The following is a 16,260-nucleotide window of genomic DNA, read 5'->3' on the forward strand; positions in this document are numbered from 1 at the left end:
GTGTCGTGACCATATGTCAATGACTGGAGCTACAGTGAATTTATGAAATCGCTTCAATCATTTGTAACAGCCCTGTATATATATATATATATATATATATATATATATATATATATATATATAGTGTGTGTCCTCTATAATGATATAATTACTCGACAGGAACGGGCACCTATTTGTTGGTTATGACGACAATAACGAAGGTCAATTACCGACACGAAAATTTCGAAGGAAGGAAGGTTATTATTTTATGTCGCGTGTACGACTGGGTCATTTGAGACGGAGGAGAGCTGACACTTGGGCGAAGGTTAGAGAAGGAAATCGGCCATGTCTGTATTATCGCAGCATTTACCTCGGATGATTTAGGGGAAACTTAAATCTAGATGGTGAATCCACCCAAACCGCTCCCGCATGTAATATGTTATCCAATGCATCACCTCGAACGGTATCAGACTTACGAAATGTAACAGAATAATTCCACAAACAAAATCATGATAGGCTGACCAAATTGCGAAGTTTCATTAAAAAGGAAAAAAAAGCGTAAGAGAACTTTTGAAAAAAGTAGAAAGAATTAGAAAGTATCAATAAAATTTACTAGGTTTTGAAGAAAGAAAATTCCTTTCAATCAGGGCCTAATTTCGACAGGAATGCGCCGAAACAGCGTTCCGGTACTCGCTATTGAATTTTTTTGGGTTCCGTGGAACAAGTCGACACAGGAGATTTAAAACAGTGTACGTGTGTCAGATAGCAGCATCGACACAGGAGATTTAAAACAGTGTACGTGTGTCAGATAGCAGCATAACTACAATTTACCTTTGGGCCGGCGTCAGTAAACGTGACAATGGGAGAGCAACGTAAAGTGATCGGCAGGGGTATGGGGAATTTGGAATTGTTCAAAAATGGTTCAAATGGCTCTGACCACTATGGGACTTAACGTCTGAGGTCACCAGTCCCCTAGAACTTAGAACTACTTAAATCTAACTAACCTAAGGACAGCACTTATATCCATGCCCGAGGCAGGATTCGAACCTGCGACCGTAGCGGTCGCGCGGTACCAGAAAATTTGGAATTGTACATGAGCCTCTATGGACCAGGAATATCCTGATCGCTATTCTAAATACTTTATTAATTAATACTGAACATACATTCAATGAGCACCCACAGTGAACTGTTTGAACGTTGTGGCTGGCAGCAGCCAGTTCATAGTTCATAGTCGCTAAGACTAACGACTTCTATCAATGTGTAACGAGCGGAAATAGGAAGCTAAGTGACACTGCTAGAGGGAATGATGGTAGCACCTGTTGTTTATATTGAATCCTGTGGTATTATTGTTTTGATTATGAGAAATTACGCTTTATAAACCTCAATTTCGGAACAGTATTTTGTAAGGAAATGATTTCTCATTGTAAGTTTTGTCACTAGTTTTCAAAAATCGAAACTTGTAATTTTTATGGCTGAGAAGGAGGGCGGCGGAGGGGGCGGGGAGGTAGTTTGTATGGTTGAAGAGGCGTGTTACGGCACGAAAAAGTTTTGAAATTAAGCACTGCTTTTAATTACTCAGTATGTACGGATTGACGTAGCCTCCATTCCTCTCTTATCTCCGTCTGTCTGTCTCTCTCTGAATCACTCTATCTCACTCTCTTTTCACACGTCACCGCTTTCCTAGTTTCATTATTAATTAGAATTTCACGAAAGGTTACAGCCTTATATCAGTTAGCTATGATTTACATCGCTTAGATCACGAGTTCTGTGAGGGAATGTTCGTCTCATTAAGCTGAACAGCTGCTTTGATCTTGAAAGGGATACTTATGCGCCAATAGCTGGCACCCAGTAAGCAGCACAAGCTTTCGGTGAAGTAATTGATACATTTACAAATGCATTTTGGGGTATCAGCTACGAAACAGACAGCGGATGTGGCTTCGATAAAATTTATGTCAAGATTCAGATCGTCCCTGAGTTGGGCTAACTAATGAGAGCAACACGGTGTCTAGAGATACAGAAGCATTTCAATATAAAAATATCATATTTCACCAAAGAGAACATTGGGTTACGCCGACGTTGCTCAATCCTAGAAACATTTGCCTTATGGTAATCAATTTTGCCAGAACCATTTTAATTCTCATTAAGCGGTATCTGAAGTGGAGACATTAATACTCTGGAGACTTCACAATTGAAATGATTTTTGTCATTTTATAGTACATATATAGAGAGTCGCATTTCGTTCATATGTGAATTTAATAAGTTTGTTTTGGGTATGTTAACCATCCCGGCGAATTTTGTTCTCTGATATCCCTCGCTTCATATTTATTTTTTCCTACTGACGCACATACCAGATGTTAACAACCGAACGACTGATATGAATAACACATTTAGTGCATCCAACTGCTATGGACCCCACACCATCAATAAGTTACTGCAGCAGCAAGGTATATTATTAGAGACAATTGAATAATGATTTTATTACTATCGGCCCGTATATAAATGAAAATAATACAGGAACACAGGGATATCACTCATCTTGATTTCTGTGCTCTTGATAAGCCAGAGTACAGTGGCAGATTATTGCAGTAACAGGAGAAATATTTCGTTCATGTTCGTTAAATGTCAGAATGAAATACCTTTCCTCTGTAAGACTGTATTAGAGGTATCTGTAGTCTTTGGACCTCTTCGTTTCCCACTCTACGTCCAAAGATGAACCCATCATTACACAGCTAAATGTATCGAACGTACGTACAGCGTCTGCCTCAGACACTACGTCGGTGGCAGCCTTCGGTCTGCAAATTTCAGTTCATGTTTACACAACAGTGCACTCCAGTTAAAGAAGGCTTACACGGTATCTGCCAAGAATATACAAATGTATTTAAAGACTAGGATTGTGTGTGTTGAACATTGAACGGGGGACCTAGGAACGACTTAGAGGCTTCGTCCCGCCGTAGCCTCAGAGGTCGACAAATCCACAACAGGCCACAGCAGTCCACCCACCCCAGGGTTATTGTGCACACCGGCCCCCAGTGGACCCCATCCACTCCCCCCCCCCCACCACACCTCCACGGGAACGTCTCATACCACACGAGTGTAACCTCAAATGTTTGTGTGGTAGAGTAATTATGATGTACGCGTACGTAGACATGAAGACAGTGTTTGTGCAGCAATTGCCGGCATAGTGTAACTGAGGCGGAATAAGGGGAACAAGCCGAGGCAGATGGAAAACCGCCTAAAAACCATCCACAGCTTGGCCGGCACACCAGACCTCGGCACTAATCCGCCGGGCGGATTCGTGCCAGAGACCGGCACACCTTCCCGCTCGGGAAGCAGCGCGTTAGAACGCGCGGCTAGCTGGGCGGACAACACTAGGATACTTACCGTTGTTACAAAGTTCATACAATTGTTTTCCACTGTTCTAAGGATAACAGAGGTTCCAGAGTTTCCATTCTTCTGTAAATGATTCGTGTTGGTGTTCTGCATCCATGATTTGTAAAACTGATGCTTCGGTAATGTTCACACCTGTCAACATCTGCCTTCGCGTTGAAATTATGAATTTGTTATTGAAGTTTGGGGGTATTTCATCTGTTTCGTATATAGTACATGCCACTGACAGATTTGTCGTGGCTGGCTCTCTCTAAGGGTCGCAGCAGTTCTCAGGGTCGTCGTCTACTCCAGAGTCCCTGTTTCGATTTAGTTCTTTCAGAGCGCCGTCAAGTTCTTATCGCAGCACCTTGTCTTCAGTCTCATCTTCATCCGTTTTCTGTTCCCACTATTTTATGTTGTCTACAAGTTGGTTTCCTTCGTATGCCTTTGTTGCACAACCCTGGCCTTCCACCGAAGTTCTTATTGTTCATACAGGAGTTTCTATTTTATAAGGATTTTTCTTTATATTTTTTTACACGTAAGGGGTGATCAAGAAGTTTCCCTTTGATAGTGTTGCTCCAGCGTATATGCAAAGTAGCACGACTCCGATGAGGGTATATAAGCACCGACATGTAGGGAAGGGATTAGTGTGGCTTTTGTGTCTTTCCGACGTGCGTGCAGTAAGAAATGCGACAAAAGATGCTGCTGCATCAAGATAACGCACGTCTCCATATTGCAGATGTAGTAACGCAGAAGTTATGTCGACTCAAGTGGGAGATACTCGAGCACCTGTCTTAGTCTTGATCTCTCTCCACGCGATTATCACGTCTTCGAGCCGTTAATAAAGGCACTGAAGGATTGACGATTCCTGTTGGACGAGGACGTGCAGTAGGCAGCTACGGACTTCTTCAGGCAGCAAGAAACAGTGTTTTACCAAACGCGTATCTTCAACCTGGTGCGTTGGTGGGATTATTGCCTCTGTGCTCACGGCGATTTTGCATGTTTGGAATGCCGATTCTGGACTGTACGGCCTTCGAACGGAAACATTTTGATCGCCCGTTGTTAATATGTATGTACGCATATTGCATATCTCCCAAGCCACTGGATCGATTTCATTCAAACCGAATAAACATACCAGTCGCTACCTGGATATAGCCGTTGTTGGATAAGAACCTCCTACCTCTCATACAACAGGGTGTGGGCGGAAGTAGGAAAGGGGACAACCTAGAAGCAGAACTCAGGAACGTCTGAAGCAATTTCAGCTCATTATTTATACAATTAAAATTATTTGTGTAAAAATATTATGGGGTAGTATAGCTCTTCGACCCATATGGTTACGGGTGGAAGCAGGAAGTTTTGACATTTAAAAGTATCCGATAACGACCGATATCAAAGTCATTGTTTTGGGGTGGCTAGGCTCGTTGGTGACAGGCCTGATGACGCTTTCGCCCTTGGGAGTGCGGGTGAGGATACATAAACAGTGACGTATGAACAAATCTCTGAAATGGCTGATGTAATTTCTGTCGAAACTGCCACATGTAGTATTTGCTATACAGAAAAAAATTACTGTGACAGTGAGACGTGCCTAGCACCCCCTGTGGCTGTTGGTGAGGGTGAAATACGATTCCTTAAAAGCGTAAGTAACGAATGCTGGGAACAATTTCGACCAAATATGGAGTATACTCATTATTCGTACAAACATATTGTGGGAGAAAATTATCGTCTTTACCACCCTGGGTATAGGGGTTGGCATATAAAAATTTTCGCAAACGATTTGTTTCCCGTATTTAGTTGATTTGGAATATTTTAAAAGTAAGAAGTGAAATTTATCACTTATTTGTATTGTTAAGGTAGGTCGAAAAAATGGAGACGACAGCCAACATATAATTTTATCAGCGTGTTTAGGATCCATGGATTATGGCATATGGCTAAATATCACAGATACATTTGATGTCCTCTCCGGAACCACAAGGTGTAAAACGGGCAGTTGCCAGCGTCAGTTCTTTTCCTCGTAACGATTATCAGTTAACTATTGTCAGTATGCGTGAAACTAAACAGAAGGTTGTCGGTAAGATTCAGTGGAAAGGAAAAAAGCTAAAGTACTGCGAAGAAACGAAGCAGAGTATGAACGAATCCCAAGGGTTCAGGCTATACAGCAAAGTTTCACTACAATGCAGGCTGCTAAATCTAAAGATCAACGTGAATATCTCTTACAAAGGTTGCGGAAACGAGCGAGCTCATCACCGGCTACTGATACTAATGAAATATGTTTTGTGTATGTCATATAACGCGAAATTTACACAGGGTGTTCAAAAATTCAGTGCCCAAACTGACAGATGTTATGATGGAGATAACTCCATATGCAACAACATGCCGGAAATGGATACTGAATGAGCACGGAGTATCCAGGAGATCATGAGGTCTGGCTATGAATAAAGCAAAGTTAAATGTGTTTCACTCCTTTATCGTTATGAGCAGCGTTATAATAAATATTGAAACTTAAAACTTACCTTCAGCACAGAGGCTGTGACGACGTGGCAGAGTGTCTTGCGTTCAATGGAAAGTGTGTGATGTATTCTTGCAACTAATTCCTCCTCTGAGTCCAAAGGCGTAGAATACACTTTGTGTTCCATGGAGCCCCTGAGAAATAAGTCTAATGGGTGAGGTCCGAGGGTCTTACCGTCCGACCCACCGATTGCTGAATTTACGACTTAATGCTGCGCATATGTTTTTGCAAAGTGCGCCAGAGCCCTACCACGCTGAACCACGTCCTCATTCTGTTACGTAGGGGTAGCCCCTCTGGTGACGTCGGCAGGTGATCTTGCGAGAACAGTCTGTATGTTGGCACCTGATGTAAGGAGGCATCATATAGGACACAAACAAGAAATGGCCCACGATATCGGACCATATGTTTAATGAAAATAGTGTCTTATAACCTCCCATAACTATACATGTGATTTATGATAATTATAGCTTATTTTCCGAGTAAATTGAGCCTCATTCACAAACAGCAAAATTTCAGGAAAGGGAGTCTTCCTTACTCTATTCCAGAAACCACTATACAAACGTAAGCCGCGGGGGACGGTCAATCTGGCCCCAGGCTTGTACTCTAGTATGACGAAAAGGATGAAGCAGCTGTTCACGCAACACATTCGATACTAAAGAATAGTGAACACCGAACGGAGTGGCAGTTGCTTGTGTAGTTGCTTCGGGTCTGTTGTCAAAGCGCAGTAGAATGACTCCCACACAGGCAGGTGTACGCATCATTCATAAGCTGCCTGCACTAAAATTGCATATTATCAGTGTGCCGACAAAGCCCACGCGGTCGTGGATTTCAGTAAGTGTGAAATAATTGGGACATCTTCGTGAAGAGAAACTTTCGTCGTGCATTGGATGAGCTCTTTGACCGCTGCATTCAGTTGCAACGTAAACAAAGTTCTCTCCATGTGTAGCACTCCATATTGTATACTGCAACAGTCAAGCAGGTACTACAGCGTTACATGCAGTTTACTGGCTCATTTTGGACATCAGGTTGTCACAACGGTACGTGCCTTAATCAACTCTGGAATAACGATGTTTACAGAAAGTACTTTTTGTTTATCTCTTTCGACACGGGTGGTCTCAGACATCAGTACGCTGGCGACAGCAACATGCGCTACCTCTAGGGTTCCAAAACGCCGCACATACAATCGGGATTTTTTTCTGGGCTCGTACCTCAGATTCTATTAGCTATTGGTGATAGTAAGGTAGAGTGTTTTGGATAGTCCTTGGGCTACGAAGTATTTGTATACCAAACAGAACAGGGTCAATGATTGAACATTATAAACTTCCTCCACTTAGGAAAATGGAGCAATCGGTTGGTTCTTTTTGAATTACATATAGTCTACGGTGCGGCTTAGGGGGTTTGCGGAGACACCATTTAGTTCCTCGCCAGTTTATGAGAAAATCCGAAAAAAAGCTTTTTCACGGCTTTTCACCGTCAGCAGTGGATATCTAAATTACTAACAGCAGTAAATTGCTCAGATTTTAATGGGATATTTTCCAGGAAGATATCTAGAAGTGCCCTCTTCCCATTTTAAAAAATATTTATCCGTCATCGAGAAACACCCCAAAAACGTGGATTTTCTGTACCAAAACCGAGCCGCGGCTTCCAAGACGGCAATGGACAACAAATGGCTATGATTTTAACAATATATTCCTAAGATCCTGATCTCGAAAAACCTTGAAAATCTTCTTGATATTTTTATCCGTTTTCGAGATAGAAAGATTCACAATTAACCTCTTTGTAAACGTAAAATACGCACGTAAAACCCAGTGTTAGGCGAAAACGTATTTATAGAGTGACGTAGCACGAAGAAATATGCTGTAAAGTGTTTCTGTCATGAACGCAAGGGTTCTAGGAATCTGATGTTGTAGTACTGAAGCTCATGCAGAATTTTTGTGCACGTAAATGCCTGTCTGAGCCGCAAAATTAGTTTTGCGTTATTTCAATTTCACGTAAGAAAACTATCAAAGTTTTCTGCACACAAAGTTCTTTTCGTACGAGTGACGTGCCCTGCTCTAGCAGTGAAAGGAAGGGAGCCAGCGGAAAAATGCTCCTATCTGTGCACAAAGAAGGCGAATATGTTCCTGTTTAAAAGACTCTGACTGAAGAGTGGGGCACGAGCTACCTCATTCTGCTATCCTCAGCACCTTCAAAAATTTTCCCAAAAATTTTGGTATGCGAATATTAGCTCTCTTTGTGCTGAGAGAGAAGGAGACAATGGCAGTGGGAAAGCGAAGTAAGTGTAATAAATGCTGGAAGACAGTAGACAGTGGTTGCGGTACAGAAAGAGTGAAGGAGACAGTGGCAGTAAAAGAGAGACAGAGGAACACAGTGGAGGTGGAACATAGTTGACAGTGACAGAAGAATGACAAGAAAAGAATGAAGGAGACGGTGCAAGTGGGAGAGGAATAAAGAGAAGGAGAAAGTGGAAGTGGGTGAGAGCCAGTGATACTGAGAGATAATAGTCCATGGCAGTGACAACGAGAAAGACAGAGGTAGCGACAGTGAGAAGAGACAACAGCAGTGGGGATGAACGAAAGAGATAGTAGCAGTAAGAGAGGGCCTGAGGGAGAGAGTGACAGAGAGAGTAGACGGTAGCAGTCGGACACAACGAAGGAGACTGCGGCTGTGAGACAGGAGACAGTGACTGAGAGACACAAGGCGGTAATGACAATGAGTTGGGCTGAATGAGTGAGTGAGTATGGGCGATTAGCAGTGATAGGTATGAGCGGTTTACAGTGATGTACTAGTGGGTGTGAGTTATAGTTATAGGATCTTGTGGGAGTGGGAGGTGAGTTGCGTGTTAAAAAAAGAGCACGAATATTTTTGTGAAAATTTGTAAAGGAGCTAAGGAAGGTAGAATGAGGCAGCTGGTATCCCACTTTTAGACAGAGTCTTTTAAACAGAAACACGTTCGCTTATTTGTGCTCTGATGGGATCATTTCTCCGTTGGTGTTTTTTGAGTTTCCAATACCCGGTTGCTTAACGAAATATGTCTGCTGTTGGCTCCACCATCAGATCTTTCAGTTTGGGAAATGAATTTTTGCACACCCGGTATACGTGTGAAATATATGTGACACATGCGTATGCGGATGAAGATGCGGGCAAAAGGCTAGTTTTGAGCATGCTATAAGCGTAGTGTTTTCTATGTAGAATGATTGCCGAAGAAGAGGAGGAGACGCACCTGTCCCTTCACTATGCTGGCGGCGAACTGCATGACGACAGCTTCGACGGTGTAGGCGGACGCCCAGCCACGCGGCGTGAGCAGCTCCATGCAGATGGCGCCGCCCTCCATGACGAAGCCCTTCTCGATGCGCGGCGAGATGACGCGCATGAAGGGCGGCGCGAACGGGAAGTTGTCGGGGAAGGCGAGGTGCAGCAGGATGCAGGGCACGCCCAGCTCGCGCATGTCGCCCGCCAGCTCGCTCTCCGCGTCCACGCGGAACAGCCGCACGTGCCACTCGAACAGGTTGTCGTTGACCAGCTCCACCGTGAACACCGGGTCGTGCCGCTGCTGCGCCTGCAGCCGCTGGATCTCTCGTAGCTCCTTCATCAGCCGCCGCGCGCGCACCTGTCGGCAGCGCAGAGAACGGGCTACCACGCGGCTCTATCTTGGGTCCAGTGTTCTCGTTTATTTTGTACACTGATTTTGTTGTATTCAGAATGATAGAATTATACCAATTTAAAATGGTACTAATACTCTTACCTAAAGCACATAAATGAAATGGTTGAGAATATCAACTGCGGTTCAAGCAAACAAATTAATGAAAAACTTGATCATAAAATGCTTCTACTATTTTTATGGCATTCTTTCTATGCTAACATACATTAAGAAGTCACAGCTGCATCGTCAGGTCTTCTGTTGCTACGTAACTTCTTTTATAACAACAGTCATGTTGTGGGTAGCTGGATACCTCTTCAACGAGTTACCCCCGTCTGCCACACGCCCAAACACACTGTCAGTGGCTCAAAAAGAAGTTCAAAATGCTTCAGTCAAACTTTTCATAGTAACATGAAATGTCTGACAGGTATTAAACAAGTTTTAAATCTAAGCTAAGATCATTTCTTCTGGATAATGCCATCCATCCCCATATTCTAATTATTATTTAAAAACTGGTCACTTGTAAAAAAAAACCCTAATTTGAAGTGTAGCTGTACGAGAAGGTCTGAAATAAATATGGATATTGATAAATGATTCGAGGAAATCAGCCAACCAGTTGCAGGTAGAAAGGTTTATTAACAGCCCTTGGCCAAGATTTAAACAATTGTAAAATTGCTTTCTTCAGAAGCATATGGAACTATTGAGGAAGTTTTCCACATTATAGTTAAAAAGAAATATCAAGTGTAAAGGATGTACAAAACCACTGGATAAAAATATAATAAGCGAAAAATTACTTACAATTAAAATCACATATAACCGACGACAAATTTCAGGGAAAAGAAGCTCACGCCAAGTAACGTGATATTTACGACCATCAGTAAAATCAAATAAAATCCATTAAAAAACATTCCCATTGGAGTTGGGCTAATGTTAAAATTATTCCAGTATGACAAATCCATTTCTTTCTGTTTCCAGTTTTTTCTAGTTCGACAAATCCTAGGAACGTATCTTGACTGTGCTTCAGTCTTGTTTCCATTATGAATCGCAACATCAGAACTGCATCTCTGCCGCTTTTATCTCTCCTTAAACCAAACGAATCGTCATGTAACAGATCCTCAATTTCCTTGTCCTTTACTTCTGTGTATTACTTTTGTCAGCAGCTTCCATGCATTAGCTGTCAAGTGTCAAGCTGGCTGTGCGATAATTCACGCACTTGTCGGATCTTGCTATCTTCGGAGTTGTGCGGATGCTGTTTTTCCTAAAGTCTGATGGTATGTCGCCAGCCTCGTACAATACACACAACAACGTGAATAATCGTTTTGTTGCCACTTCCCCCAATGATTTTGAAATTCCAATGGAATGTTATCTACTCGTTCTTTTAAATTCTGATTGCCCTAACTTTTTCTCATTAACTTCTGTTTCTTCTTCTGTCACGTCATCAGGCAAGTTATCCCCCACATAGATGCCTTCAATGTACTCTTACACATAGCCTGTAAATTGACTCGTTTTACGCCATTTCAATAAAGAGACTAGTTCAAATATCTTACCTAACTACGAAGACTGGATGATGATGCAGTGGATTGTAAATGTACATTGGAATGGTAAAAATTCCATAAAGATGGTTCAAATGGCTCTGAGCACTATGGGACTTAACATTGGAGGTCATCATTCCAATAGAACTTAGAACTACTTAACTAACCTAACGATATCACACACATACATGCCAGAGGCAGGATTCGAACCTGCGACCGTAGAGCCTAGAACCGCTCGGTCACAACGACCGGTTTCCATAAAGAAAGTTGTATTGTTTGTTAGCTATTCCATTATTTTCATTGTGTCGATATGCAAAGAATAGCCACCAAGTCTACCTCGAACTAATTAGTCTTTTTGTGTCCATACCGCTGGAAGGTGGGGACGTCTACGGTGAAATATTTTGCTACAGAGAATGAGGCACACACTCTGACTACTTTTCTTTCGCTCAGAGGCGTATATTGTTTTCATTTATTTGCAGTCTGTTTGGAAGCAATTACTGGTTCATCTTAGGACACTTCAGAACTGTGATCATACAACACCACAAATATACCTTCTTCTTCTTCTTCTTCCTCTAGTGTGCGAACTGTAAGACTATAAATCTTACAGTTACCAGTCCACATTTTGCAACGGTATATTAACAGAGTATACTTGCAGTGGTATCCATCACAGTGCATAAGTTCCCGTATGGTGAATCAATAGTTGCTTCGAAATAGGCACCAAAAAGATTAAAGCCATAAGCACAGTTGAGTGGGAGAAAAGTAATCAGAGAACCGACATCATTCCCCACGACAAAACGAAACCATGTTGAATTTTTACGGTAATAAAAAAATATTGTTCAACAAATCTCACAAAATTCTACAGCGTAAATGTATAATAATCTGTTTAAACAGCAAAATTCAAGAAATAGGCGTTGAAACTATAAATAGACGACAGCTTGAGTTGGAAAACCGAATTCTTCATTTAATGAAGTTTCCTATTTCAGATGTGTTTGCATTATTCCTTCACTAGAGCTATACGTGAGCTTCAGATGAAGGTAATTATTTAGTCACCAAATTTACGCTATGTAATGAGTTAAGGAAAATTTTTTTAGAGGAAACTTCGCAAAGAAGGGAATTTGCATCATGTGAAGATGTAACTACGAAGAGAAAGACGTGACTATACGTCTCGAATTGCTGCTTGGGGCAGTCACACTGCGTATGGCGTTACTTCTGCCGTAATTGTGTTATACTTATATTAAGTAGCAAGCACTAGAGCGATGGTGCTCCATTCTGACAAACAGTAGCAAGCACTAGAGCGATGGTGCTCGATTCTGACAAACTTTCTCATTCACTCTCTAACCTTCCCCTTTCTGCCGCCTATGCCCTCCTTTCCTCCCTTCCTATAAAAAAGGATTCATGCGGAAGGGATGAGGCAGCATAGAGCATGTTTTGTAGTATTAAGTATTCAGGGATGACGTCTTTAGGCACTCAGTCAAGTGTCCTTGCCAGTGATGTTGATTCTGTGGAGAATTTTGGCAGCAGACCTTGACTCTGAGGCGTCTGTATAAAACTCAAACCTCCTCCTCCCGCACAACTTTGGAGGACACGGTATAAATGGCGCAGAACGGCTGATTTATGGCGGGTGTAAAAGAAAGGAAGGCGGCCGTGCTCCAGGAGAACTGCCGTGGTCGATGGGAGGCCACACGAACGGCAGCCCCTTTCGCGTGATCGAGCATTTCGCCCTGGCGGCTCTGCAGCCTATTTCCGTCTCCGCTTGCGAGGAGCTCCATTTACCATTGAAGGCGTATTTCTTATAGATGGAGCAACATGTGGTTCGGTGATTTATGGTGGAAACTGAGGTTAGCAAAGCGCGTAACATTGAAAGTAGTTTACTTAACGGACGACTGGTTCCTCATAACTTCGATTCTTCTCCATTTTTGCGAAGTTACTGGAGAAACTACCACTGTAGCGCACGAAAAGCGTTCAACGAGGAATGCCGCACTTGTTTTTGCTCGGCTAGTTTCGGCTGAAAAGAAGCGGAATTTGTCGTGAGGCATCGTGGAACGTTCCCGCTTCAGCTCCAATAGTTTCATGAAGTTACGATAGGTGGCGGAGCTATACCAAGCCTTCAAAATGGCGTCTGTAACGGTGCGTTCAAAGCAGAGAGCTGTGATTGAGTTTCTTTTGGCGGAAAACCAGAGCATCACAGAAATTTATAGCCACTTGCAGAATGTGTACGGAGACCTGACAGTGAACAAAAGCACGGCAAGTCATAGGGTGAGGCATCTATCATCATCGCAACAAGGTTGCACAAAGCAGTCCGATCTCCTGTGTGGTTTCCGGCCGCACACAGCTGTGTATCTTGCAATGTTAGAACGTGGAGACACTCTCATTCGAGGTGATCGACGGATCACAATCAAACACCTCGCATCTGGATGTCTATGTTGGTAGTGTTGACACATTTGTCCTCTACTTAGGTTCCTCGCGTACCGACTTCATCTGCTTGGCCCAATGATGGATGCACACCACACGGAGCAGTACTTGGATGATGAGGAGGTTATTGACGCAGCAAGGCGTTGGCTCCGACGTCGGCTAGTAGAGTGGTACCATGCAGGCATAGTGGCCTTCCCAGTAAGATGGCATAAGGCCTTCGCATTGAACGGTGGTTATGTCGAAAAATAGTGTTTCATAACCAAAAGAGTGTAGAATAATATAGTGTTTGGAAATATGAATAAAACCAGCCCGATTTCAGAAAAAAATATTGAATTACTTACTGAACGTCTCTCCGAAACAGGGTGATTTTGCTATACGGGGAAAAAGTGCAGGAAATGAGAGGATTAGGAGCAAAGAAGGGCAAATGAAGATATGATCGGGAATGCATTCTAAGTGGGGTACACCGACTTGAAGGTGAAGATAAAAAACTCTTTAGCTCCACACTGAAGAGGGCACATTATCACGTAGCAGCGACGTTACCCTTCGTATCACCACAGGCACTTCTACCAGCAGGCAGGGTGACTCTCAGGAAGTGCAGATATGCCTCGCCTCTAAAGCAATGTGGAAGGCTCACTCTTCCCACAAGGCGGTCGCAGATAATACCCGCCATCAAGGTGAGGCTGTACCGGTGCTAATGACTCGCTGCCACCAAACCAAGGCCATTCTCTGCATCCCATAGGTCGATGCTGCGAATGTTGAACATACCACCCCTCGTAAAGGTAACCACATCTGTAAACAAGATCCGTGACAAATCACAGCACCGTGGTGACGTATTCAAGTAACCAACGACAGAACCGTCGTCACGGGGGCACGTCTAACGAGGCCTGCATGCGTTGTAAGTGATAGGGATAGTGGCAGGTTTGGAGAATGTTCTACACGGTCGTCTGACTTATTCCATACTGTCGTGTCAGCTGCCGGTTGCTGATGCTGGGGTCACTGTCAACTATCTTTTATCTGCACTTGCAAATGGGCGTAAGTCCCTTAGCGCACATTTCTGACCATATGTTCAAAGACCGCTTTTGCTTCGTATTGTGTCTGGATTGTTTCCTAAAGACGATCCCCATATACTAAGAAAAATAATCAGTTGTAATAATTTGGGAAAACATTAACGAGCTGACAATAAAGTCGAGTATGTTTTAACACATTAAAGGTACACAAAAATGCTAGTCGCAACCCAGGACACTGTAATTCGCTTGCGGAATCTCTTCACAGTACACAGTTGCATGTTTGAAGGTAGAACGCCAATTGTTGCTGTGTGTGTGTGTGTGTGTGTGTGTGTGTCAGAGAGAGAGAGAGAGAGAGAGAGAGAGAGAGAGAGAGAGACGAAACAGCTAGTGTAACCAGCTTGTTCTGAAGCGCTCTGGATGTCAGCTAAAGCACGATCCTCGATGGATCACTGTTGGCTAGTGCGAAATGGGTTCGATGCAGACTGAGGTACTGGGTATCAGGCATAGGTTTACTGTTGAAATACCAACAGCGGACGTTCTAAAAAGAATCGGGTGACATATTCATTCTTCCCAAGTAAATTTTGCAAAATTACCACGACGAGAAAAATCAGAGACATTAGAGCTCATACGAAGGTTTATATAAAGGCGTTCTTCTCACACATCATTTCCAAATGCAACCTGGAAATGGTATTGGTACATATGTAAATGTGGCTAGATACTGAAGTAGCTACACTTTTGATACGTTGATCATCTTGTTGTTAATAAATAGTGTAAACAATTTCTACCACTGGTTCGGCGTCCTACAAGTTCAACAACGGGGAGATAATGGACAGCGCGATGACTGATATTTAATGTGGTCCACTTGAAGGAATAGGAGCGTGGCACAATCCAAAATACGGGCTGACATTTCTGTGGCTACCGGGAGGGTGACAATGTTGAATGCTGTGCATAGAAGTCTTAATGGAAGTGGTTGAGGCGTTTGCATTGAGAACAGTCGCATGTACACGTAACAGCAAGTAATTGAAAGCCGTTCTCTGCTCGGAGGAGCCCCGGATTGTTTCGCAGAGTAAGAGATGACACGATTTTCATGCCCAGAAATCAACTTCCGTGGAAGATGTTCCTGCCGACGAGACAGTATTTGTACCTGTACACGTATTAGAGTACCTCTAGAAATGTGGTATGACTTCAGTGTATTTCTTTGTAACACTGATTGTGTATGGCTTTAGGGAGGACATCCATATACTTGTGGAGCAGTAGCTAGTAATATCAAACTTTAAGACGAGGTCAGGCCAAACGAAGCTCATCTCATTGACGGAAAAAGTCGTAGGACATCTCCAGAATTTGATAGAAATTCAGTCGGCGGTAAATTCAAAGCTTGAAGCCGGTCGTCTGTCCGGAAGGATTAATAGAATTGATAATTTGGAAGAGCCCAACCACGTAAAACTGATATCCAGGTGAGAGAAAGAAAAGGAGAGAAATTTTTAAAGTTAACATCCTGTCAACAATGAGGTCATCGTCGGAGCAGCAGCTTCTTAGAAAACTATGAGGAAGAGGCACCTCGCGCTATTCTTCCTCACATTTGTTAGGAATAATTTATGAAAATCGTGAAAAATCCAAAATTTATGAACACCGCATCTCCAGAACACGCTTCCAACATTTTATTCACTGCATCAGCTCCTCACTCCGTCACTAGTACTCGTCCTGGTCCAGCAAGTATTAAATCGGAGTTTCAACAAGGTCTCGACACTAAACCTCTCACCTACGAGCAATAGTTAAGGGACACTATTCCTTCCTAAATTTATTTACTCTAATCAATCA

At 42.9% G+C, this 16,260-nt stretch overlaps 1 protein-coding gene across 1 annotated transcript in view; it reads right to left on the reverse strand.

Moving 5' to 3' along the window:
- LOC124775839 (ubiquitin-conjugating enzyme E2Q-like protein 1) overlaps positions 1-16,260 on the reverse strand; it is a 641,480-nt gene that overhangs the window by 12,994 nt on the left and 612,226 nt on the right. The window contains exon 7 of the mRNA XM_047250674.1: positions 9,075-9,461. Coding sequence (XP_047106630.1) covers positions 9,075-9,461 — 387 coding nt within the window. The remainder of the gene's footprint in view (positions 1-9,074; positions 9,462-16,260) is intronic.

The sequence above is a fragment of the Schistocerca piceifrons genome, chromosome 2 (genome assembly GCF_021461385.2).
Source record: "Schistocerca piceifrons isolate TAMUIC-IGC-003096 chromosome 2, iqSchPice1.1, whole genome shotgun sequence".
NCBI classification, from domain to species: Eukaryota; Metazoa; Arthropoda; class Insecta; order Orthoptera; family Acrididae; genus Schistocerca; species Schistocerca piceifrons.